Source organism: Vanellus vanellus (assembly GCF_965231255.1).
Source record: "Vanellus vanellus genome assembly, chromosome: 6".
NCBI classification, from domain to species: domain Eukaryota; kingdom Metazoa; phylum Chordata; class Aves; order Charadriiformes; family Charadriidae; genus Vanellus; species Vanellus vanellus.
The window spans coordinates 47099142-47124811 of NC_138911.1; the positions used below are offsets into that span (position 1 = coordinate 47099142).

A 25670-nucleotide genomic window follows, 5' to 3' on the forward strand; every position below is an offset into this window, starting at 1 on the left:
GTTCACCAGAGAGGACACTTTACAGTTACATGTCTCCAAAGCACCAGAATCAGCCTGACACAGCAGATCTCACGCTTCTCAGCCGCTGTTCCCAGACTCCCTTTGCTGGCTCTAGAACTCCCAGGAGTCCATCCACCGGAGCCCTGCCATGGGGCTGCTAGGGTCAGAGGCCATGGGTCCTATCATCCCATAGGACAGAGGATGGAAGAGGTAGAAGCTGTGGAAAGAAACCAAGCGCCCATCAAGGACTGAACAGTTTTCCCTCTCAAAAACATTGCAGCATATTAGTCCATGCAGATGTCCTATGAGACCTTTGGGTTTTAGCCTGCTTTAAGATCCACTGGTGACCTTCTAACCTCTGCTGAACACAATACATAGTACACAGTTTTAGCATAGGTGGTATTTTCTCTTAGAAAACAACAGCTTTGGAGAAAAGCCAGCTAAGAAAACCTACAGCAATGAAGAATTTGCCTGTATTTGAGGGATGTGGCACCATCCGACACAGGGACTAGAATCAAAAACCACTGAGCTGTGTGTTTGGAGGAGAACAGTGTTCACACTGAGTGCTGGGATAAAAGAAAGATTCCCTGCAACAGAAAGATACTTTATAACTCAGTACTGGGACACAGATGCTGCATCTAATAAAATGTGAGGGTTTAGGATTGGGCTTGATGATGTCAGACAAGTTCAGCAGAGAAGAGAGGCAGAGACAAAGGCTAAGGATAATTAACAGGCACTAAGGTTTCCATTGAGACAGCAACTGTCACATATTCAGGAAAAGTTCAGTTTTACGCACTCACCTGTACACGATGAGCAGAACCAGTGCCAGGAACCCCCCTCCATATACTTTTCTAGCTGTAGTGCTGGGTGACAAGAACGCAGCACAGAACCTCAGTAGTGTGTCCCAGGTGATTCCTAGGAGAACGAAGAGGTAGAAGTCACGAGCAATGCAGAGGCCAAAGAATAGAGCTGCTACGTTCAGCCATACAGTGGGCTGACAAAGCTCTGTTAAACAACAGAAAACCTCGACAATTTTAAAATTCATTTATCTTGGTAACCTTCAAAACTATAGGGATTGTTTTGTATCAGCAGAAGGTTCTTTTTTCCTACCTTTCCATTTGAATAAATGCAAAAGACATCTGGGCCCCAGAATGCTAAGTTGGTACAAAATTACAGGAAAAACTACCAAGACTGAATTATGAACAGACATGACAGAAAAGTGGGAGCAGCAAAGTGAAGTAATCTGTATAAAAGCATATGTAAGAACAGTGACACAGGAGAGAATAGGAATCAGGTCTCTAAATTTAAATGCCCTAAGCACTAGACACGACTGCCTCTTCAGGGTAGTAACAAAAAAAAAGACAATTTGGCACTGCAAGCTGCTTTGTGAAAAACATTTTGTCTTACTCAATGTTTTTGAGCACTTTACACAAGCAAGCAGAAAACCTATTAAAAAGATACACTGTTTCGCCTGAAAACATTCAATTTAACAGAATTGTCTTCTTGCAGACTCTAGTATTTTACCTGTCAACATGCTGGAAAAAAGCATAGCGGGAAAGTAGTGGTGAAAGTAGAGAACTCGGCCCATCATAAAAAAAGGGAGGTAATGAAGGAGCCAGCCCAGCGTGATCTGCCCTCCACCACGTAGCATGACTCTGGACAGTTCTGGAACACAAATAAACAGACTTAAGCAGAGAAAAACTCAACTACAGTTCCTATTTGCAAGCCTTATCACAGTAAGTAAAGTCAACAGGAATGATCTTTGTAGGAAGTCGTGTACTGGTCTGAAATTGCTCCAAGCTTCTGCAACATCCTACCTGGATTCTTTATAAACATACAGTTTTCAGGAGAACAGTTATCAGAAAAGATATACAAAGGTGTAAGTCTCAAAAGACTGGCAGGAGGTTGACCATGCTCTGTGTTAAGACCAAACTTGTAGTTTCTGAGGACATACATCAGACTAATTATCTCATTACAGTTTCTGATATTTTTTATTCTCTCTGCAGCGAGACTACAAGCCATCGAGATGATCACTTTGCCAGCCCTTCCTGGAAAGAAATGTTGCCTAGCTTCCAAATCCTGGGGAAGAGACTTGAGAACTCTGGTGTCTGCATGCAGCTTAGCCAATAACTTATTGTGCAACTGAATAGCTTCACATCACATTTTAGAATTCACTTCCCACAAAGGTCTACAAAAGGAAGCAACCATTGATGCAAACTGGAATTGTCGAAGTATGACTTATTAGGGTTTGTGAAAAGCTCTACAACCTTGACAGTGGACATAACAAAGGACCGTTGCATCTCTTGCATTTGTCATTTGCTTTTCGTAAATACCGGAAAACATTTCTCATTTCAAAACACCATGCATGCTACAGTAGCACAGAGCACATGCAGGGCTTGAGAGCAAGGCATTGATTCAACCAGTCTGTCTCCCTTACAGCCAATACAGGTAGCTCCTTGCAGTATTGTTGAAGATCTGTCCTGTTCACTATTAAACTATTTGAGGTATGAAGCTCCCACTCTTTTCCTTGTGGACATTGCTCAATAACCGAAGCTCAGTGGCTTCCCACCCTTGGGATACAAAGTCCTGCCACCCACACACTTTTAAGGTGCTCACAGAAGGCATTTGTGAAAAGGAAGCCTATTATCAGTAACCTATGTGGGATCAGTATCTCTACTAGCAAAAACATCTTGGAAGCCTGCAAAGCAGAACAAGCTAAAAACCATGGGACCAGTAGATCTCTGCATCAGGAAAGTTTCCTTGACATACTTTTTACCACCTTCTCCTACTGTTATGTCCGGACCAAATATAGGCTTTCCAACCGATATGCAACTGCTCATTTCTGAGCTGCGGTAATCAATGTAACTGACAGCAATTGTGGCCAACTTCTTGACTCTTGAGCAGTTCATAAGCAACTCTGATGCTAGGCTGGGTGATTGCCTGCAGAGCAGAGCTGGAATGTGAGCTATGGACTAATCCAAGCCCTTGCCTCCTGCAAGAAAACAAGGCAGCAAAAGCCTATGGAGACTCGTATTTTTGAATCACCTTCAGATGCCAGCTGAAGCTGGCAGGCCAGCTCTGTACTCTCCAGCAAAGGAGTGGTAAGACTTTTGAGGAGCCACTGATCACATCTGCCACCTGTGAGTCACTTCCAGAGCTACTATGGCTAAGTGGGTGTCTTGGGGCCCTTGCTGACTTGAGGATTTCCAATCAAGTTTTACAGGCTTAGGAAATTCAGCAACTTATCAGGAATGGTCTGCCATTCAAAAAGTAAGATTTGTTCATCAGAGTGATTATTTCTAGTATGGAACCTTTTGTTAACAGTCACATCCTTCAGTGCCACATTTTCAAAGCACTATATAGCTTAGTGTTTTGTACATATAGCTGCCAGAAGTATATTTTGTTCAACCCCCTGGGTTTTAATATAATATAAAAAAAAATAATAATTTTTTTTATACAGGAGTCCTGAGATGAGCTTTCCTGTATCAGGAAACCAGGATGTTATAATTGAGATTCTATAGTGCAAGAGGGATAGTAAGACTGACCTTACCTTTGAGTTCAGATGTCAGTTGGACACCTCTCTTCAGGGTCACTGCAGTGGAAACTGCTATCAGAAGATACAACCCAATAGTGACCAGATTTAGCCACCAAATCACCTACATAGGGGAAAAAAGATAGATTTGGGATTTTAGGCTGGACATAGGAATGCACATGTGAGAGGAAATGAAAAGCTACATGCAAGCATAGGAGTACAATAAGAGAGAGACAGTCCAAAAGTAGTAGGAGGAAGAGAACAATTGCCACTGGCAGAAGCAAGAGTAAGTTGAAATTTGCTAAAGGCTTGGAGCCTCCCACTCCAACTTACCGGGTTTCCCAGCAAATAAACCCGATAATCAGTCTCATTGACACCAGAAAAACGCAGGCCCTGAGGAAACAGACCAGAAGAGCATAAAATGGGTTTGCATCAATCGAGTTTGTACTTTGCCCAGTGTCGAAGGTAAGACAAATTCTCATCCATGCAATTCAGGTGCTACAAAATAAAGCTGACAACATCTTCAATGCAATTAAGAGGTGCTACGCTTCAAGAAGCACAGCAAAAGCACTTGAAAACAGAAAGGAAGGTGGATTGATCAATATACCTGGTAGTTTATCGGCCAGTGCCAAGGTTTGGATGTAACTTCATTATCCTTTGGTTTGAGGCCACTGTTTCCCTACAGATAAGTCAAAACAAAATTTAAACGAGAATGCAGTTATGGTGCAAAGCCTGCTCAGAAATGTCGGGGCACACAAACATACGTGAATACTCTTCAAGAGTAAAGGCTGTTTTCTGACTACATAAACACATCATGTTCTGGAGATGGCCACAATGAGGACAATTAATGTTTTAATATTACTGTGCAAGTGAAAATGCTCTTTGGGTACCATTAGAGGCAGTATTCTCTCATTTCTCTTCTCCAGCTTTTCTGTCACTGAGTATATGTGTTTGTTGTGGTTTAGGCCAAAATCCACTACTGGGGACCTGAGGGACCCCAGGTGGGACCAAAAGATGCTCCCTTCTACGCCTCTTCAAAGAGAGAGGCAGAGGAGGAAAAAGAGACTTATGACTTTAGAAGGAACTAAACTACTTTAATGAAATATTAATAATAAAAGAAAAAAGAAATAATGAAATATATACAAAACCATATCAAGCTCCCGAGATGACAATCACGTCACTGGCTGGCACTGGGACAGTCCCAGGCTGGACTCAGTGACGGACGGGAACTGGATTCCGGATCTGGATTCAGGATCGGGATCACAGGCAGACGAACAGAGTCCTCCTCAGACATCAGCCATTGAAGGAAGAGAGAGTGACCCTTTGATCCCTCAGCTTTTATATTGAGCATGAGGCAGATGGGATGGAATACCCTGTTGGTCAGTTTTGGGTCACCTGTGCTGTCCGCTCCTCCCTGCAGGTGGGACCCCACTATGGTATTCCGCTTCCGACCCTCCAACGGGGCAAATAACATAGTTGGTTGGCCTTGGGGGTTATAGCAATAAGTACAAGCAAGAGCCTCTCTGCATACCATGCCTGGGCATCAGCTATAAACAATTGGTCTTATCACTCTGAGAGAGTGAACAGTGTCTGCACAATATGCAGTTAATTTCAGTAGTTAGAAGAGGCCCAGCTAAGAAGCGAAGTTACTGAACAAAATTGGTTCTGTTTTACCTCAAACCAGGACAGTGTTGCATAAGCAAGACTTTTGTTCATTAAGAGACTACTTCAACAGGTTTCCTTCCACTCTGAAATAAAAGCCTCAGAAAGATTATTTCCATGGAAACTCATGAAGGTGCTTCCTTACCTGAGACAACATTATCACTGGTTGCCATGGAAATGCTTAGCATTATTATTAATTTGTTTTACTACCTTCTTTCTTTTAAGAATCTGAGAAGAGCTTTACAAACAGTAGCAAATAAAACCTTAGACTCCTTTCTCAAAATATAACTTCTAATTCTTCAGATGAAGGATTGAGGAGCTGGAAGCAGAAGGGCTGTGGCCAAGAGCACAAAGAACAATCATGGGGAAAGACTGCAAGAGTAGTCCAGCTCGAAAATATTAAATCCAGCTCTTTTTTTTTATATTCAGGGATAAATTGGGAAGAGGAAAGCAGAAAACACAGCACCTCGATAAACTTTTTTAAAATTAGAAGTTTTCCATTTTCAATCCAAACATTTATTGCTCTCTTTATGTGTCTGTTTAGCTAATTAGCTGCCTCACTAATACTAATTTAACTTTAAAACCTTCCAGTAGGGTAGGGAAAATTTCCAACTCCCCTTTACAGGACCAAATTTCAGCAGTGGAGGGATTACATAATTAGGCTGTAGCTAGATAACACCAACAGCACAGCCAGGCATCAAGCCCAAGGCTTCCAAACCTTTGGAAGATTTAGCTGCAAGGCCACCCCTTTTTCTAAGTATAAATTCAAGTAGGTTGCTGGGGCACGTAAATTCTGCCCTAGCTTGCAGCCATCACCCAGATATCTCAGAAAACGCTATTTCTTTTTGATGCAAGAGAAAGGAAGAAGAAAATTATCATCTAGAATTAATGATATCCTACCCGGATCATAACCATGTGCGATTCTAGCAGAATCTCTGCAAAGGAGGGCTTCAAAACATCCAGGCTGATATTGGGCACTTTAGAAAAAGAGAGAAAAATAGATTAGAAGTCTGTATGGTTTACTTTCATTTGCCTCTTTCACAATAAACTAAACTCACTCCTCCTATGACAAATCTGCTTCTAGCACCTCTTTTAATTCCCTATGCAATTCGTTCATGTTCTAAACACAGAGGCTTTCTGTCAAAAGTATCGTCCAGTGAATTTCATAACTGATGTATTCCTAGATTTCCTCCTTTACTTCCAGGAGTAAGAGAAATAGCTAAAAGTCCATGAAATAAACAGATCTGTATTTCTAGCGCAAATTAGAGATATATTGTTCATAGGCTGCTGTTTGTCTGTAAATGAGCCATGAGTGTGGGAATGTAAAATGCATTACAACAGAAGAGGGAATTCTACCAAGTCAATGGCCCAGGATTCCTTTCCTTTGGTTTGCATACAGTCGCTCCGAGAGGATGAAGAACACTAGCTTTTTTTAATAACTCACAACTCAGCCCAAGTTATCTGCAATTCATGGGATGAAAATTGTATGGAATAATTCAGGCCAAATGAGACTGTAACACACATCTAACTCCTGGATGAGGCTGCAAGGCCCATCTGTCATTATTGGCAAACTTAGTTCTCTCTCACACTTCTATTCATTTCTTGATGGTATCACAAAGCCATTATTTAGCATGCCCTTGGTAAGAGAAGGAAAAAAATACACCAGAACAGGGTGGATCCTAGCTTTTTAAGAAAATCATTAAACTATATATGACACACTCATATCAATGACAATAATTCTCAATTAAACCAATGATGTTAAAAATAACAGCTTGTACTGCACTGCCTATAGAACTTCACACTTTTGCTACCCATGAAGCTCTCAAAATCCTTAAAAAAAGTCTTTATACTTCCCCTACACTTGAAGCATTACCACCAGCTTACAGTACAAACAGTGAAGCAGAAAAAGGCTATGCATTTCTGAACAACTGGCCCAAGTTCAGCAAGTTCATGCTTCAGTTGGGAAAGAACACACAAATTCCAAAACACTGAATGCCAGTTCTTGCCATCCGATAGCTCATCCCTTCCTTTAATAGCAAGCTAAGATGCCCTCACAAAGGAAAAGGAAATAAATGACTTACACTTTGGGTTAATGTGATCTTCAAAGTTCCAGAGGGAATTGGGAGTCTCCTTCAGGTATGGTGTGCAGGTGACTTCCACTTGTTCCCAACCCCTAAGAAACAGCAAAACAGTTAGCCACCACCCTGCAAAAGATCACTCTATTTCCCGTTCATGACTGATTTTTTCCCCCATTTAGCTTTATGCCTCCCCGTAACAGTTACCACACCACTCAACCCAACAGCTGCATTCTTACACTCTTACATCCTTTAAGCACCATGTAGAAACCAAAACAGATTTGCAAGGGAGCCAACATAAAAATTCTACTGAATATTTGAACCACGTTTCTAACTTTGGGCATCTAGACTAAAAAACGTAGGTCCACACATAAGCAGTGGGATTTTTGAAGATGATGCACATTGACAACTAGAAATTACTTGAAGCCAACCTTTACATTCTCTCACTATCGTTAATTTACGTTAATCCATGCCTACAGGAACTGTATTACAGAAACAAAAGGAAGACTTTAGAGAATCCTACCAACTGTTCATTTACTCTGTCATCCTATTTCTAACAGGTCACATCAAACACTTCAGGAGAAAGTGCATCAAACCCTGCTGTAATGTGACAGATTAATAAGGATTTTTCTATCAATCACCACTTAGCAGACTTAACTCCACTAATTAATTCCATTAATCACCACTTAATGCTCTGAAGGACAGTGATTACTCCCTTTTAAATTCCTAAAAAAAAAAAAAATAAATAAAAATCCAATATACTCTAACCATCCTTATTTACAGTTAACAAGTATTTTTTCCCCTGAGCTTTTAATGTCATCAATATTTTGTGGCAATAACTTCCATTCACATGGTAAGTTTGTGTTAGGGAAAAAAAGATATATAGCCCCTTTCTGTAACCCTGTTGACAGAGGTAGTGATTATTTTTTTTTTTTTTAAGCAATCATATTATTTACCGGTGAGCCCAGTTTTACTGTTTTAAAGTCTAAATGGCACTGGCATTCCTGACCTCCTGACCAGGCAGTCACCAGAGGTATCTGCCTGTGCTCACTATGATTCAGCATCCACAGGATTCCTTAGAAGCCCTTTTTAACACAACACAGTGATGGGAAACCTAAGCTAGCATTAAAGGAGGCTGCACAGGAAACAGAAACAACATGACCACACAGCCTGCTGCTTCAGGATCCATGCTAGCATCCCACACAGTACAGCTCTGCAGATACAGCAGCTTGCTTGGCATTAGTCTGGATCTCTCTGCATATACCTCATTTTAATGACAAAGATATATAATCCAAGTACATATTAAATCACAACCCCTGCTAATAGCAGCTTGTTACTGTTGCCCTTGCTTCAGATGCTGCATGCAAAAATGGCAGAAGGTCTTCCAAGCACAAAAGAAATTAATACCAATAAAAAGGAATTTGGAGGATTATGGTACAGAACAGCACGAACTCCCCCAGATTCTAGCAACTTTTGTGAATCCTGAGGATAAAATGGGCCTTGAAGAACACATATATCATCCCCTCCTGGACTTACCAGATGACAAGATCTATGCCCATGCCACTCTTGGATCTCTTAGAAAGGGATATGATTTTCAGAGCTGTATACCTTCACTGTAGCAGACTGCATAACCCTAACCCAGATCTTCCCCCCAGTTACATTTTTAGTACCTGCTAGTTACTTTTTTATTCTTTCAAAGATCAAGAAATGGAGGAAGTGTGGTTATTGCTTAGTTTAAAAGTACCATTGAGCAAAAGAATATGTCATTTCAAGGCCTTGCAGGGGTGGAGGGGGATTACAAGCTATTTACCATTTTGGCAGAGTCTTTCCAGAAGAACCCAATATACACCCTGTGGCCACATGGGTTAGCCGGACCTGACTCCGTAGGACTTTGATGAGCTTCCCAGCCTTTCTGCCAACCACTTCAATCCGCCAGAAATCATTGGAGTCTCCTGTTCCATTCTATCATGCAAACATACCATAGAAGGAAAAAAACAACGAAAACAAAACACAAAAGGCAAAAGCAACCCCCCCAAAAATCCAACTGGAAGACATACAGGATTGAAGCATTGCAAACAGAAACTTCTGAAGCTCTAATGGTGGCAAAGGTAAACAAAGAAACCCAGGCTACCTTCACGAAGAGATTCCCCATCAGGAAGAGATGATTCTAGATATGAACAACTACTCACAAATACACTTTTATCTTGCCAACCCTAAATTTTTTTGCTTCCAATTCATACTCAACTGTGGCTCAGAGTTACATTTTAAACAGGGGTAACTTGGCTGCTTCACAAAAAGGGTTTAGGCAACAGCCCTTTGCGTTTGGAAATTCAGCCCTCAAAGCAGATTTCTTTTTGTGATTCAAAATTCTGTCATCATTCTGTCAAAAAAAGGCACTTGTCTATGTGACAAGGCCAAATACATAAAATAATACTTGTCAGAGCAACTTCAAGGTGGCTCAGTTTGGCATTTCTGGAGCTGAATGCTGCCAAAGCTAGACTGGCAGTAAAAGCTTAAGTTATTTTCTTGTCTGTGTTCACATTAAATAGACCTTAAATACGAGATAAGCTATTTCACACTAAATCAGTTTTTCCTCCAGTATGGTAGATGCACATCTATCACCTTGGCTAACAAACTAGAAAAGCAAGAATAAATCCCCTTGGCATGGTAGGAACTCTACCCAAAAGAAGGAGCTTTTGTTTTATCTTTCCATTCACTTACTATTCCATAGCCAGTGACCTGAAAATGCTTCCTTGTCAGGGGAGCCTCATGCTGGTGACTGTGAAGATTTCTGGAAGTTCTGAAATGAAATTAAAAGTCAAACCTTGCTTTGTTTTTATGTCTCAGTGAATTTGTGAGAAGAACTTTGCTCTGGGCCATTCAGATAGCTGCCAGCGCTTTGACCACTCAATTCCAGCCAAGGGCAGGGCAGGAGCAATGGAGGCCACAGAGTGAAACTGCGGCTTCCTACCATGCAACTCTGAGCTTATGCCACACTGGGCAGTGCCAGAAAAGGAGGACAACATGAATAAATCCAACCCTCAAGCTACAATCCACCACCTCCAAGTGGAAAATACATCGTCGGTTTTGTTTTTGTATTTTTAATGGTGGAACTAACAGTCCTACTCTTGCAAGAAGCAAAGCAAGATCCTTACCTCTCTTGGTTATCAGTTTTGCTTTTGAGGGGGAAGATTGTACCATTTAGTCAGGCACAGGTTTACTGAGGGCAAGATCAGTGGCCCCCATTAGCACCACCTGTTCACAGTGCAAACAAACAGCCTCCTGCCCTAGCAGGGGCTGATAACTGGGGCAACCAGAAAAAACTGGCCATAACCTGATGAGTCCTTAATAAAACCACTTAGACAATGAACCACTCCCACCAACAATACAGCTGCATCCAGCCCGGCCTTAACTGCGCAGAAACGCTCTGCCCACACTGGATGCGGTTCATACGCAAGGAGACGGGAGCCACCTGCCGGACTTTTCCAGCAGCACCACAGTTTCACCTCCCATTCCAGAAACCTAATAAAGACCTAACCAGCATTGCCTAATCAAGATTTTATCACCTTCATTATCATATATTTGGCAGTAAACCCCAAAATTCAAGGTATTTTAAAAGAAAAAAAATCTTAAAATCACTTCAGAAACCTAAGCAACTATTTGTGAACACGCGATATTGAATGCAATATGATATGATTTCCAGGCTCACAAATTTAGAGCTTCTGTTAAGAAATCAAAGCTGTGACAGCACTGAGCATTGTGGCACAGTGACATTAGACTAGATGAAAATTAAATATCAAGTCACTAGGGCTCTCCTGCTCCCTCTCAGGTGTTCCATACAGAGAGGAGAAGGCACCAGGCAACATTTTCATTAAAAGCGTTTCACTGCTGTGATCTCAGCGCTGTTGAGAACTTCAGCAGGTGGATACTGCCTATGCACATAGGAACAGGAAACTTGCAGTACACTGACAAAAACCCCACACTATTTGTCTAGAAAACTCAGAGAGTAGGGACAAGCAACAGAACGGGGGTTTTGAAACTGCTTCTTTGCAAAGGAGTTACACTTAATATTGCACCTCACACAGATGAAAAAAGTCCTCTGCTCCTTAGGTAGGTATTTCCAATGAAAAAAACTCTACACTGGAAATGCAGATATACAGATACCTCTGTCATACAGCCCGCTTGTGCTGGCCTAACTATGTCATCTCCAGCAGTACAAATCTCCCACCAATTCTATTCAGTCTTGGAATCCCAGAAATCATCCTTACTCTTTATGTTCCAGACGAATAATATCTCCGTGCCTCACGAACTCCACAGGGCTCGAGGAGTCTGACAGATCTGCTGACGGAAGGCAAATTAATAATATCAATGCACTCACTGACAAACATATCAGGGTCTTAGAAAGTTTCCTGGGAACGCTCATGCCTCAAGCAGAAAATACAAGGCAAACTAATTTGTGTCAACCCTAAGCCTGGTGTGAACTGCTGCTCTAGTTTAAAGACCAGCCCTGAGGGCTTCTCTAAAGAACATGGCCCCAGACAGCACATGCTGACCTTAAATAAGGAGGATACCTGGTCAGGATAACTGAACACCAAAACTATATATTTATTTTATGTTGTTATTTCATGAACTATAAAATGACTCTTGCAACACTGATCATAATTTTGTTATATCTAGGTTATCTGAATTTTTTGTGGTTTAGACAATTCTTGTTAATTTTTACATACACGTGCTGCAGGTGAAGAAAGGAAACTCTGCCACACCAAACACGTCTCAGCTACGCTGTATGATATTCTAAAACAACAGATGTATGTACAAACCATAGATCTTCACGTTCAGTACTCTATCTTGTCCCAAGCAAACATTCATGCAAATCAGTTGAACACAATGCATCAGAACGCACCAGGACCCAACTCCTCCGGGACCCATAGCCACAACAATAAATTAAACAAAATACTGAGTTCAGAATTATTTCCCCTCTGTTATTTGCAGCCCTACCTAGCTGAAGAGTTGTCAATGCAACCTTCAGCTGAGAAAAGCTTATTTACTTCAGCTGTACAATCTGGAGAAAAACCAAAAACACAGTAGACAAACAGCGTTAATCAAGACAGAGCCAGATTCCCCTTGTTCTTCCTCCTCTCCCCCCTCATATCCATGGAGGATATTTGCCCTGGAGGGAACTCAGAATATTTAAGTGAAAATCTGAAGCAGAAGTTATTAAAGGCACTTTACTGGTATTTGTTACCTGTATCTGAATCATGTTTCTTTATAATCCACAGGTTATTCAAATCTTTATGTAAGTAGGCAGTGACCTGAAAGCACAGCATAAGGTATTTTATCAAACAAGAAAAAAGCTGGTGCAGATGCTCATTCGCCAGCAAACTGAAGTCCCAAATGAATACACCAATAACACATAAACCCTAGGATGACTTTTACAATAATACCCCCTAGAAAGTCAGTTACTAGCCACTCCTTACCCCAGATGACACCTTTTATTCAGTGTATAGCCCATACGCTCAGGAGCACTACACTTAATGGCAGTTCACATGCAACGAGTAACAGCCTCCAACCATACAGCATGACCTCCTCTCAAGCTTCAGGAGGAGGAGAGGATGCCTATTTCAGAGGCTCCTTCTACAACAGGATATCCAAACCTGAACTTTTTGAATAATAACTGACCAGTACCAGAACCAGGAGATGGGAACAGCACTGGCTTTACGGACAGGCATCAGTGGTAGAGATTTATGACAACATGCTGCCTGTGACAACCATAATACTTCTGCTGAAAGATCCAGGCAAGGTAAGAAGGATTCAGGGATCAACTGTAAAGCCACACATGCTACCCAGATAATCCTTACCAGCCTGCTCAGACTCACACAGCGTAACTGCTCCTACTGTTATCATGGGCAGGGGAGACCATCTGGCCCCAGGGTGCTGCTCCCGAGGGCAACCTTCCCAAGCAGCATGAGGAACTGTGCCCACTTTGCTTACTCTCCTCTTCCAGCAGCAGCAAGCCCTGCTCTGTGGGACCCTAGACCTCCCAGTACCTCCCACTCAGGTGGAAGTAGATGGCCCAGTGGGTGGGTGAGAAGCAAAACATACAGGAGTGTCAGAGGGTGGGGGAAAAAGGGAGAGCTGGAGGTAGAACCCCATACCTTGATGGTACATCATCAGGAGAGGAGTGAAAGGAGGAGGCGGAGTGAAAGGAGGAGGCAGAGTGATCATTGCCTCTGTCTTTTGCTCCCTGAATCTCCTCCAAGTTCTAAATTCCCTTCTCCTCTCCACAGCCCCAAAACTGTCCCAGCCCCCTACCCTTGTCCTATCTCCAAGGCAGGGAGCACAGGGGAGTAATCTCCACCCTCTCCCACTTACCCTCAAGGCAACTCCCACCAGTGTCCTCTCCAAATCCCCCTTCCCTGCTTTTAGTGTCATAACGCATGCTCTGCACTTGAATTTTGCCTATCCTTGAGCCAGTTTTGGTATGACATCTCCATCTACGGTAATAAACATCAATATCACATGAGAGTATTAGAATTTTGTTGGGAAGCACAGCAGGAAGATTGAGAAAAAGTTTTCATTTCTGAAAACTTCTTCCTTACCACAGAGACTGAAAGGAGTTACAAAACAAACACTTGTTTTTCTCTGGCAACTTTCTTTGAAGGAGCTCAGAACAATTTTTAGACACGAACATGCAAACTGCAAAATACATCTTGGGAAAGCTGCAGAAGCTGCAAAGATTTGTGAAGCTTGGTGATGATGGACAAAAATAAAAAATTCACTTAATTTTTGTACTACTTAATTAGCAATAGTTACATGATTTCTGATTTTTATTTTGTTTTATTGCTTAATCATTTAATCAGAAGCCCTTAGAGAGTTCAGATAGTCTAATTATGGCTAGCTTATGAACGTACAGATATCTAATTTAATGAGCAAAGCCTTACAAATTCTTTGGTGACAGGTGAGGAAAGCAAGGCGCAAAAGGAGAGTAATTCATGTAAGGTCACAGAGGCCAGTGGCAGGAGGGAAAACAACAGGCAGCAGCCCTATTCTGTTGCTTTTAAAACACAGCAATGAAACCTATAAGATAAAGCAATGTATTTGTTTTAAACAAAAGTTTTACAGCCTTCCTTGAGGTAACAACAGCACTTCATTATGGAAAGTTATTTTTAAGTCCTCTTGGCCTCCATCCACAGAGGGTGGTCTTGCTACTACAGTGAAGCCTTCTTGCTGTTAAGTCACCTCTCTGGTGCAACGTGGCAGGCTCTCTTCAAGCATCCTTCTTACTCAGACTTGCAAGCCAAGTGCACAGCTGTGGCACTGATAGAGTAACAGATGCCGAGTAAATACATAGCTGCTGTCACCACAGCACCTAATGGTAAGTGCAGTGGGAGTGAGTCAGAGGCAGTGCTACCACCGTACACTAACCTGCTGCTGGCGAGCCCCAACACCTTCCGGGTAGAGGTGCCAGTGGGAGTGAAGGTATCCCCCCGCCATCCGAAGGTTCTTCATTGTGACCACAGACCCGTACGCCAAGTCTACACAGGAAGGAAGGTGGAAAAAAGGCATAAGGCATATCTCCCCCAGCTAGTCTGCAGCACTCCAATTAGGCATGCATACTCCTGCTTTGTTTAGATGAAAGCTCATTTCCTGTTTGACACATTACTCCACACAGCTCATTGCAAGCTTATCTTCCATCCCCAACCACGATTCAGTAAAACTGTTACATAACATTTGGCTGAAACACGTAAAATTCTCCCACCTACTTTTAACATAAACAGAAGCGCTTGTTCTTTTGTATGTAATTTCAATAATGAGAGGTTTGAGATAGCTTTCTATAAGAGTATATGGTCAAATTAAAACATGATCAAGTTTGAAAAGCATGTGCTACTTTGAAGCACTCCATCACCCAACCCTTACAGCAGTACAAGCAGGAAGGGAGGCAAGCTCAGCTACTGGAAAGGAGAGCCGATACCCTAGCTTCAGACACCTTCCTTTGCAGACTCCCAACACAAGTAGGAGAGGACTTGATGCTCTTCCAGCAGCAGCTCTGGAGCATGGAACAGCCAGAGAAAAGCTGAAGTAATTTGAACGCTAAACCACATTAAAGGCTCAGTAGTCCCTAGTCAACCTGAGGATTAGGGAATGACCACAGAGCCATCTTTCCCCTGAATTCATATGTGTGCTTGAATACAACACAGCTGAACCAGGGGCAAGCTGTGTCACAAAGAAGTTAAGTTTTCATTTACACATATTCTAGAAACAAATCCCACATCTGAACACCTAATAGACCTAAGGTGAACGGGACAAATCTTTTTGTTGTCTCAAGCAACATAAAGGTCAAAAAATACAAAGATGCATGCACACAAAACTGTCAAATCCCTCAAAATGGCATCTTTCCCTCTAGAAGGAATATGGTGAAACAGCTAGTGACCTTGCACTACACATGGTGTTATTTTCAGCCTTTTTCTTTTCTGTCAATATATAAAACTGCACAGTGGAACAGCATGGATCTGACCATGAAAGCATAACTTGCACTATCCTGCACTGACTCACAGGAGATGCTGTTTTTATTTAAACCTCCACGTACATTGACAACACTCAAAGTGGTTTATTCCTTTGGACACTCACGCTCTGGAATGGAGACATTATGAAGATTGTTCCCGATCAGCTGGGACTGAAATGCTGAACTGAAGAAACCATCCCCAGGACCACTACAAAAGAGAGCAAAGAATGTGACAATTCAAAGTCTGGCAAAACAGGCATACAAAGCTCTGTCATGCATTACCAAATTGTTTTTACAGAAGGAAAAAGATAAAACCAGACATGGCATCAGGAGAAGAATGACCGCAGTTCCCTTAGATGCACACACCTCTAATGTTGCGAATCATAGCAGATAGAGACAGCCTTGTAGGAAATTGTCCAGAGCTACAAGGACTTGAGGTCACAAAAATGTACACTCTGACACTGCATAAAGCACCATCAACTATCTTTGGAGGTGTTCTTACGACAAATAAACTGACCCACTGTCAGGTTATATCTAATGAAGACTCTCTCTGTGCCTCCTTAAGTCTCATTTCTGCTAAGAGGGTGGTGGTAAGACCAGGTGACTAAAATTGCAAAATAACAGATTTAATTTTATAGTCTTTTCTATGGTGAAATGCTTAGTCACCTCATCTCTTAATGCTGGCATATGGTAAAACGTTACTTGGCCATTTTACTAGCTGTTGTGCTCTTTCCACATAAAAAGCATTCCTTGGTTGCAGGCATTCAGGGAAGAGTCCTCTCTTGGGGCACACTCAGACTTTTTTTTTTTTTTTTTAAAATCGCAGCCAAAGCATTTTTCAGGAATGCAATGCCTTTTTTTTTATTATTTTTGTTTTTGTAATAATAAAAAATGGAGTTAAGACATTTTCAGGTCCAGGAAAGAGAGGAGGAAAATAAAAGGAGACAGGGTTTGGTTAGGATACTTGCTTGGCATTTCAGAAAGTCTTAAGCTCAAACTCAGTTTCACTGCCAGCTTGGCCAGAGCTTTTTCTCTATAAACAATGCAGGAGTCTGGGAAGGGAATTAAACAAAGACACAGCTTGTGGCTGTGCTTCTGACACTGAAAATGGGGAAATCCATAATCAGTAGTCTTTAATTCAAAGCAAAGTGATTCTTCTTCTGGAGAAAATATTCTGAAATACCTTTTATTTAATACTGTAAAATGAACAGCAAACACAGCCATGTAGAGGGCAAGCGGGAGCAGGATGAGGCAGAGTACACGAGCCAGTAAATGCTTCCCAAACATGACCTGTAACAAACACAGCCTGGATCAAACAGTGCAGCTGCAGGAACATCTCCAGTCTTTATCTCTGAGCAGTGGTACTATAGCAAAATATACCATGCAAGCAATCCCAGCAGGGTGCAAAGTTACCTCAAAAAGGCCTAGGGAGTGGTAAAAGCTTAGGCAGACCTTGTTGTAAATCTCCAAAAGCTTGAGCTAGGGTACCTTGAAATTTCAGGGTCTTGGGAAGAAGACAAAAACAGGCAATAGGAGAGTTTAACTTTCAAAAATGTGGGGCATGCTTAACTGGCAAAGGAGGTTGGGCAGCTCCCATTGACAATACTCCGAAAACAAGGATCTTATCTTGTTCATCAGAGCGGTACACATCGTGACACAAAATCACAGCAAGGAGATGTCTTCCAGAATACTAACTGTCAAAGCTAAGCAAAAGGGCAAATGAAAACATGAGGGCACAAACTACTAGAAAGAATTCTCCCAACAAGTCTCCCTATGTAAATATGACTGCAGTAAGGACTTCTTGAGGACCTAGATATGCTGCATTCACAGGAACCAGCTCACGTAGCAAGGATGCTCTCACACTGCAACTTCTGTTGCTGCTCCTCAGCCAGAAGTTACAAAAAAAGTCAGCAGCAAAACCAGTGAGTGTTTCTAGCTGCCTCAGCAAAAGAGCAGAGCATTTTATTTAAATCCCTTGGGAAGGTGGTTTGTACACAGATGCCCAAGATGCAATTACATATTCACATCCTACTGACACTGCCAGTAGTAAAGAAATCTAAAATACAGGGTGCGTAATAAACAGCTGTGGGAGAAGAAAACACTTTAAATAGCAAAAATTGTTTGCTAAATGTCCACATCTAACTTCAAAGCAGATGAAGGCAGATGTACTTGCTATCTTCTATATTTTTGTTACATGGTACCTATTGTACAACCATTAAGCTAATTATCCTCTGTCCCTTAGTAATGGATCCAAAGATTTCAGAAGTAACGGAAAAAGAGCTGAACACATTACAAAACTATGAACTCACTGAAGTCAACAAAGGAAACAGTTGCTCAGCTCAAGTACTTGAACAGAGCACCACCAGGCACTTGGAAAAATGCTGATTGATAGTACATAACCAAATTTATGCAGCAGAGAGGCATATGAACTAATCTCCAGTTCCCCGCTCAGAATGACCATGCCATGCTTCAACCTCTGTGAAAAGGTTTTCTTAACTACAGACTTCAATGCAAAGTCAAAAAAGAAAATGCACATGAAGGACAACATCAAGCAAACCAGAACAGTGGACCAAGATAAGCTGAGAATTCTAGAAATCAAATTAGTCCCCAAAACCTTGCATGTAAATAATCATGAGTAGTTTCCTAACTAATGCAGAGATAAGTTATTGAGACTTCCAGGGGTTTAATCCTCACTTCTTCTTTTTCCCCCTCTTCAAGCAGCAAGGTTGCCAAATAGTTAGTTATTCAGAAAGCATCTACCTTCTGGACTAAATTTCTTTACATATTCTAACACTCAGGGGCTTGCTGCCTTTGCTGCCAGCAGCTCAAATGAAATCACTGTGCAGCTGTCTGCTGGCAGAAAGCTTAGACATGATGGATTTGTTCCATTTCAAATGCAATTAACTGACTTTGCTCAAGAACTGCTTCTCTGGAGCTGGAACACTGCATCTTTGCAGCCCATATTGATTTGCATTAATCAGAGAAAACCAATCACACAGCAGGAACAGAAAAGTCCCCCCAAACCCTCACTGTTTATGAGACAAACAGGACAAAAACGGTAAGTGAAAGATAGAGAATTTTCAAGCTTCAGAAGAGACTGAAACAAGAGGACAACTGAACACCTTTTAAAAGATGTGCTTGAAGAATTAATTTTCCTGCTGGCTTCAAGACAGCAAATGGTACACCACAGTATTTCTCCAAATATTAGATTTCACAGTCCCCAAACATAAAATGCAATATATTAGAACAGGGCAACCAAACACACTAGCAAATTTCTTAGAGCTTATAACAACTAAATGTGTGTAAAATCGAGCAGGCTATCATCTTTAGGACTCGCTACAGAGACTGCAAGTTGCAGAGCATGCCTATGACTCACGACGGACTATAGCACGCTACTGCTATACGGCCTGTGCCCCCATACTGTCATGAAGCAGAGCCTGAGCTTGCGCTGCTTATGCAAATTAGGTGCTGCAAGATATGTCTGTCTGCCAGGTAGCACGTAGTCCTCAGAAGGTCATGTAACAGTGTTGGACAACATCATGCTTTGGGCCATTGTACAGCTGTTCCCAATGAGCATTTTTAACCTAGACTGAAATAAAATTCATCCAACTGGAAAGGTAATAGTTTCTCTCGAGAAAAAGCAACAACCTTTTTGCTGTGCTCTTGTGACATTGTATCCTGCTGACACAGGATTTTTTTTTAAACATATGGCAATAACTCCTCCATTATAACCTTCATCTTCAACCATCATCACCCACCTCAGATGCCCCTGTTTGCTACAGGCAGAGTGTCGCTATTTGGCTAGTTCCATGGTTGACAGTAACTAGGAGAATTACAAAGGCAAAAGAAAGCAAAACAAAACAAAAAAACCCTTAATGTAAAGAAAAAATTTTGACACTCACCAGTGACAGGCTGAGGTTCCCCAGCAAGTCCCACAGGTCATAGATTGTGTTCAGGCCAACCAAGAGGACTACAAAAAGGCCAACAAACTTTACCCCCATTGCTCCAGCAAGGTTCACACCAGTCAGACTCAGCCAGAACCACCAGGAGGCAGAAAATGGCCTGCAGGACAGACAGAACAGGTCGGTAAATAAACGATGGGTACTTGAATGGACATCTGAGAACAGGAAAACAAACAGCAAATTAGCTACCCCACAAAATTACATTCTATCTTTTTCTCAGGAGCCCGTGAAGAATAGAAATATATTTTTTTTCATTAATTTTAGAATGATGCAAGGATACCCCTGATACAGAAGGGTCCAACATTTAAGCCTGGGCAGCCGTAGATCCCCCCTTTAAGGAAGAAAACATAGACATCAGCTATAAGCAAAAACACCAGTGTGAAGAAAGTCTCTCACGTGGAAGGTCTGAAAATAGAAACCGGACTTTTGCTCCATAAAATGCAAACTTACATCTCTCAGAAGGCTAACAACATGGGGTAGAACAGGAGAAAATAAACAGCTACTTTTCCTAAAGCAGAAGGTCCATAGTGGAAAACATCTACCCAAAGCACAAACGAAAACTGCAGCAAAAAGCAAACAAATTACAAACTAAACTAAAATTGAACCACAGAGAAAAGATGAGAAAAGGTGACAGCAGAATTTAAAACCCTTTTCCTACTGACTCCTGATGCCTTGCTGCTTGTATTTTGGCTAGACAAAATCCCCATGACCTGCTAAGCAACGCAATAGCTAGAGATGGCTTTTAATTTACACAAAATCAACTAGTTTGAAAACAGGATTAGCTCTAAGACATGAAAAATAAGTTCAGGTCAAGGCACACAGAGCTGATCAAACACTGCCATGTAACTTAGTGCTGGCACTCCCTGGGGTGTGTGTTATAGATGAGGATGGCCCCACATGACACTGCAGGCTGCATTTTAGCCATTTTCACTGCAGTCACACCAAGACTTATATGATCAGTTCTTGAACACTTCATGAAACAAAAATTGCTCATATATAACACAGTATTCTAAGCTTTTATGTCTTTGAATTCTGGATGCATTGTGAAGAAACTATTCTGTACAGCCCAGCCACAAAAGAAGCCTTTTGACATATCCAAATACCTACAAATCATCATTCCCCTCCGGATGGGTCTACAGCAAATACCCTGAGCAACTTAACTGCTTTATTCAGAAACATCCTGTCTATATTTCTCTCAAATTTTTGGTATCGATTTCTCTAAACCCAACAAATTACACTAGTTACCTCACCTAGCAGGATTTTATAAGTCTTTATAGGATTAGAGTCACAGATAAACTGTGTTTCTCCAGCCTGGAGACAATGTGACTGGTTCAAGATAACAAATTAATATTTTTGCCATTAAGGAGCAAAGCCTTGAACAGGCTCCAACCATCCTTCATTCGTCCTTCTCCGACCTACAACTCCCTATACCAGCTTTCTTTCCTGTCAAGTTTTAAAAAGCCTCATTTTCAAGATTTGCAGTTTCATAAACATTTCTGCTGAAATTTCCTTTCATGATAAAATAATCTATTTAAATTTCTTTCCTGGTTTACCCCAGCCACGATATCTTCCTCCCTAGTTTCACAAACCCTCCTAAAAAAGATTTCACTCCCCTACCATGAGCCATTTTCACCTCCAAATTAGCTGAAACAATCTCATCTCAGCCATTCACCCAGACTACCAAGCTATAGACATGTTCTAGCACTTTATCTGTGTGAAAAGTTGAGTACCTATAGTTTAACAAAATTATCATCTTGATCTTACCTATTCGCACAGCTGTTACATTTCACCATACTCAGAACAGCTCCCATAAGGAAGAACATCAGAATGGGATCCAGCAGAATATATTGCGACAAAGTAATACAGCCTGTATCTGCAAGCAGACATACAATATCAGAGGCTCGCGGTTCCAAAGTGAACCTAAGATTGAAAGAAGCCACTTTCCTCAGTGTACACGGGGAACAAGGGAAATTTTAGAAAAAAAAAAAAAAAAGCAGATAAGAACACTTCAACTTCTACTTGGGTAACAAATAATAAAAAAAAAATAAATAAACCCTCACAGAAACCAGGCAGTACAACAGTATCTGTGAAACACCATTTGGGAGGTGCTGCTAACATATTCAGATGGAGAGCGTTACAGACAGCAATGATCTACATACTACGGCAGCAGCATCGTACCAGAGGATGCTACAGGAGAAGTCATCTTTCAGATGTTACCTATAAAAAATGAACGTGACTTGGATATTTTAAGTCTCCATGCGTCAATAATTTCTTACTGTGAACTCTTTCACAGGAATGCAGTAGCCTGTTAAATACCTCTATAATTCATATGGGAGACATCAATATTTCACTGGCAGGCAAATCATTCCTGACCATCCATCTTATAACCATTCCTAAAATTGAGGTGGAATGTAGTCCAACACCGTGGTTATGGTTATAACAGAGGCACCTATGAACTGTAAAATTATCAAGGGGACTACCAATTAAAAAGCCGCGTATATATAAAGCAGAATTACTTTGGTTTCAGGAACCTCTCTCATTACCCCAGATATCCCCTGGTTAGGTAACACGTGATGATCCAGAAATTAAATTCTCCGAACAATTAACCTGCTCAATTTTGCTGTAGCAGGAACACCTACCAAAAATAAGGATGAAAGCTGTGAGTAAGGCTGCTGGCAGTGATTTTGACAGTTCCAACACTGTGAGGTAGGCGAAGGGAACCAGGCAGGAGCCAAGGAACGCACAGAACTGCAGGAAAAGAAGATCACAGGAGAAGTTATAACCCTCCCCACAGTGAACACGCACCCACATGCTTTCCCTTCCTTCATATTCCACACCTACCAACAACAGGAGGTGTTGCAGTAGCTGAACTGACTCACTAAGAACATCAGACAAAAGCCAAATGAACAAAGATATTGTTCAGAGAAAACAGCTGCTTACTCTGTTCTGCCTATAGAGGTGTCAGTAACAACACTTGGTCATTCTCTTGCTAGACTACATCAGATATCCATAAAAAGTTATGTCAAGTAGGTACACTACACACCCACCATACTCAACTTATTTTAACAAGATCTGAAAACAAAATATACCTGTACCTTACGTCTTTAGCAGACCAGTATCACCTCCCCTACACAAATGAGACTGAGAATAGTTGGAGAAGGAAGAACAGAAATCAAAACAAAAGAAAGCAGGATCACAGTAAAATTTGTTCTCTTCAATGTTTGATTCTAGCACTTCTCCCACCTTTGGCTCAGGGAAATCTAGAACTGCAAATTGCTGAAGACCTGGAAAGTAAACCAAGAAAATATGCCTTCCCAGTTTTTAATCCTTCTTTCTAGGCACTAGCAATTGGCCACTATTTCCTTTTTTGACCCATGTTACCTGCTGTCAATTTTATGGCTCTTGGTCTTCCTAGAGAGCAGTATAGCCAGGGTTTCAGACAGAATACCACTTTGCATAGTAATTTCCTCCCCACCCCCACTCCATCAGCTTACTCAGCTCAGTGTCACTGGTGCTGGCAAACCGCAGGTGGCAGTGGATGATCCTGGCTTTTTGACATCCTTGGCTATCCACCAGAGCAGCCAGGCACAATGGAGTGAGCAGCAGCTCAAGCTGAGCAGTGTTCCCTTTGCAGAACAGGCAAGATATCTGTCCCACTCGGGAGTGTAGTCCCACTAATTAGCAACAAGGGTTGGCCTCAATAATCACCTTTCTTACCTGGCCTCTCACAGCCAGACATTAAGACTTAGTCACAAGACAATCACTAATACTTTTCTAAGAAGCTTAAAGACAAGGCCCAAGGCTAAACAAACCTCTGATCTGATCCATGATAAATGTTCTTGTGCTTTTCAGTACACAGTCTTACGTCACAGGAGCACTAACCAGCTTGATACTAGCCTGTAGAGCCTTACCGCTCTCATTCCCATGTAGTTGTGCTGCTCGTATCTGTCCCCTGGCTTTTGGAAAGGAAATGTACCATCATATCCACTAAGATAGCCAGCAAGTCCAATCAGCATCTGAAGAGGAAAAGTGAAAAAAAAATGGTCAGGGAAATTGCATTGGTGGAAGGAATATCCAAGCCAGCAGCAGATAAGATTTTTATAGAAGCCAAGTCTGATCCAGAGGATAACTGCTTAATTCAGACACATCATCCAAACAAGAGCTCATGTATAAAACTGACATGCATACATATTGTCCTTCGTCTAAACACAAAATCAGAAGGGATCAAAAGGACTTTGGCTGCTGACTCTAAGGAAGCTCAAGAGAAATACCAAGTGTAGTATTTAGCAGAGAGAATTCTGTCTCTGTAGATTATCTCACAGCTCCCTATTCCTACAGTTTAAGGAGACTCAGACTGAAAGGAAGATAAACTTTCTGAGGCAGGAGTGTACCTTCATCGACACTGCACACTGTCACTAGAACAAGTTCTTTGATTACAGAATAGCAAGTCAAGGTTGTCAGGGTCCTTTGTAGTAAAAGTCTCATTTACACACAAGCTATCAGGAACTGTTTGGTTTCTTTAAACCATAGACTTCTATTAAATATCCCCTCCAAACCACGTAAGTGCCACATTCATTTTTAATGCCAAGCCTCTCAAATAACCAACATGCAACACGGTTTTGTTTCCCATATTCAAAGCATTTTCATAAAGAATAAAAGATGCAAGTTGAGGCTCTGGATAGAGAATGGCAAGTTACCATAATGCCAACAACAGTTAGGAGAGGTGTTGGTGTTCATCATACCCTTCAGCCAGAAGGATGGGGAAGCCTTTTGTTGGCCCACTCCCATGGCTTCCAAAACATATAACAGAAGAGCAGTTTACCTTCCCCAAAGGGGGGTGGACATCAAAGAAGAAGGTCCGATTAATGTAGTAGCTTCCCATCTTCCCAAAGTGAGTTTCATCCCAACTGGAAAAAAAAAAAAAAACAAAACAAAACAAAAAACACCAAACAACTTGCTATAATGCTAAAGATAGTAAAAAAATCCAGGAAGGTCTTTTTACTCATGTTTTTCATCATGTAGAGGGTTAGTGCCATACATTCTATATGAGGCAATGCATTAAATTCACTAGGAAATCACGGAGGGCACTTCAGCTATTCTAGGCAGGGCCCTGTTTGAAGAGTTTGACACTAGCACTCCAAAAACTCTAGCCTGTCCTTCTGATTCCAGGTTGAGCTTAGAGATGTTAAAAAGTCAGCCTGCAACCCAGAGACCCCCAAAACCGCCTCCCCGAGACCCGGCGTCCCCTCTCTGCAACACATCCCGAGAGCTGCAGTGAGAAGGGGCCGGTAGAGGGCTGAGCAGAGAGCGCAGCGCTTCCCTGCGGCCCTCGCTGCCAGGATCCCATCCCACCGCCTGCCTGGAACACACACGGAGCCGTCCCCAGCCGGGCCAGGCAGGGGCGGGCGGGTGCCTGAGGACGGGGCGCGGGCAGGCAGCCAGGGCGCACTGCGCGGGGGGGAACAGCCGGCTCTTCTCGGGGCGCCTCCCGGGAGGAGGCGGACACCCACCCACAACCAGAGGCTGGGGCTGGGCCCGCAGCGCCCCGTCGGAGGGGCACAGGACTCGCCCCGGCCCGTACCAGACGTGTGGCGGCTCCGGCAGGCGGTGGAAGCGGGAGGCGAAGCTGAGGAGGGTGACGAGGGCCAGCGCCGCCGGCCGAGCCGGAGCCGGAGGGGCGGCGGGGCGCACTGGCCCCCCTGGGAGCCGGCGGGACTCCCGCTGCCGTAGCGGGCCGCCCCGGGGGCCTGGCTCGGCCTGGCCGCCCCCCACCGCCGGCATCCGCGGGGCTCCAGCGCCGGGGCGGGCGCGGCGCATCCTGGGAGATGTAGTCCGGGCGCGGGTCACGCTGGGAGATGTAGTCCTGCCGGGGCGGAGGCAGCCACAGCCACAGCCCGGCCCCGAGGGGCGGTAAGGGGCCGGCCCTGCGGCCGGCG

The 25670-nt window shown here is 42.5% G+C and overlaps 1 protein-coding gene across 1 annotated transcript; it reads right to left on the reverse strand.

The window, feature by feature from the left end:
- On the reverse strand, nucleotides 1–25551 carry POMT2 (protein O-mannosyltransferase 2; the record flags this gene model as incomplete). The annotated part of the gene is made up of 21 exons (XM_082485902.1): nucleotides 1–217; nucleotides 801–915; nucleotides 1525–1665; nucleotides 3551–3656; nucleotides 3866–3925; nucleotides 4140–4211; nucleotides 6095–6171; nucleotides 7276–7367; nucleotides 9080–9231; nucleotides 9991–10069; nucleotides 11538–11607; nucleotides 12515–12581; nucleotides 14695–14804; nucleotides 15898–15980; nucleotides 16956–17062; nucleotides 19675–19834; nucleotides 21499–21607; nucleotides 22374–22482; nucleotides 23646–23750; nucleotides 24557–24641; nucleotides 25316–25551. The coding sequence occupies 21 exons, from the start codon at nucleotides 25549–25551 to the stop codon at nucleotides 112–114; spliced, it is 2241 nt and encodes a 746-aa protein (XP_082342028.1). The 3' UTR covers nucleotides 1–111.
- Nucleotides 25552–25670: the final 119 nt, after the last annotated feature.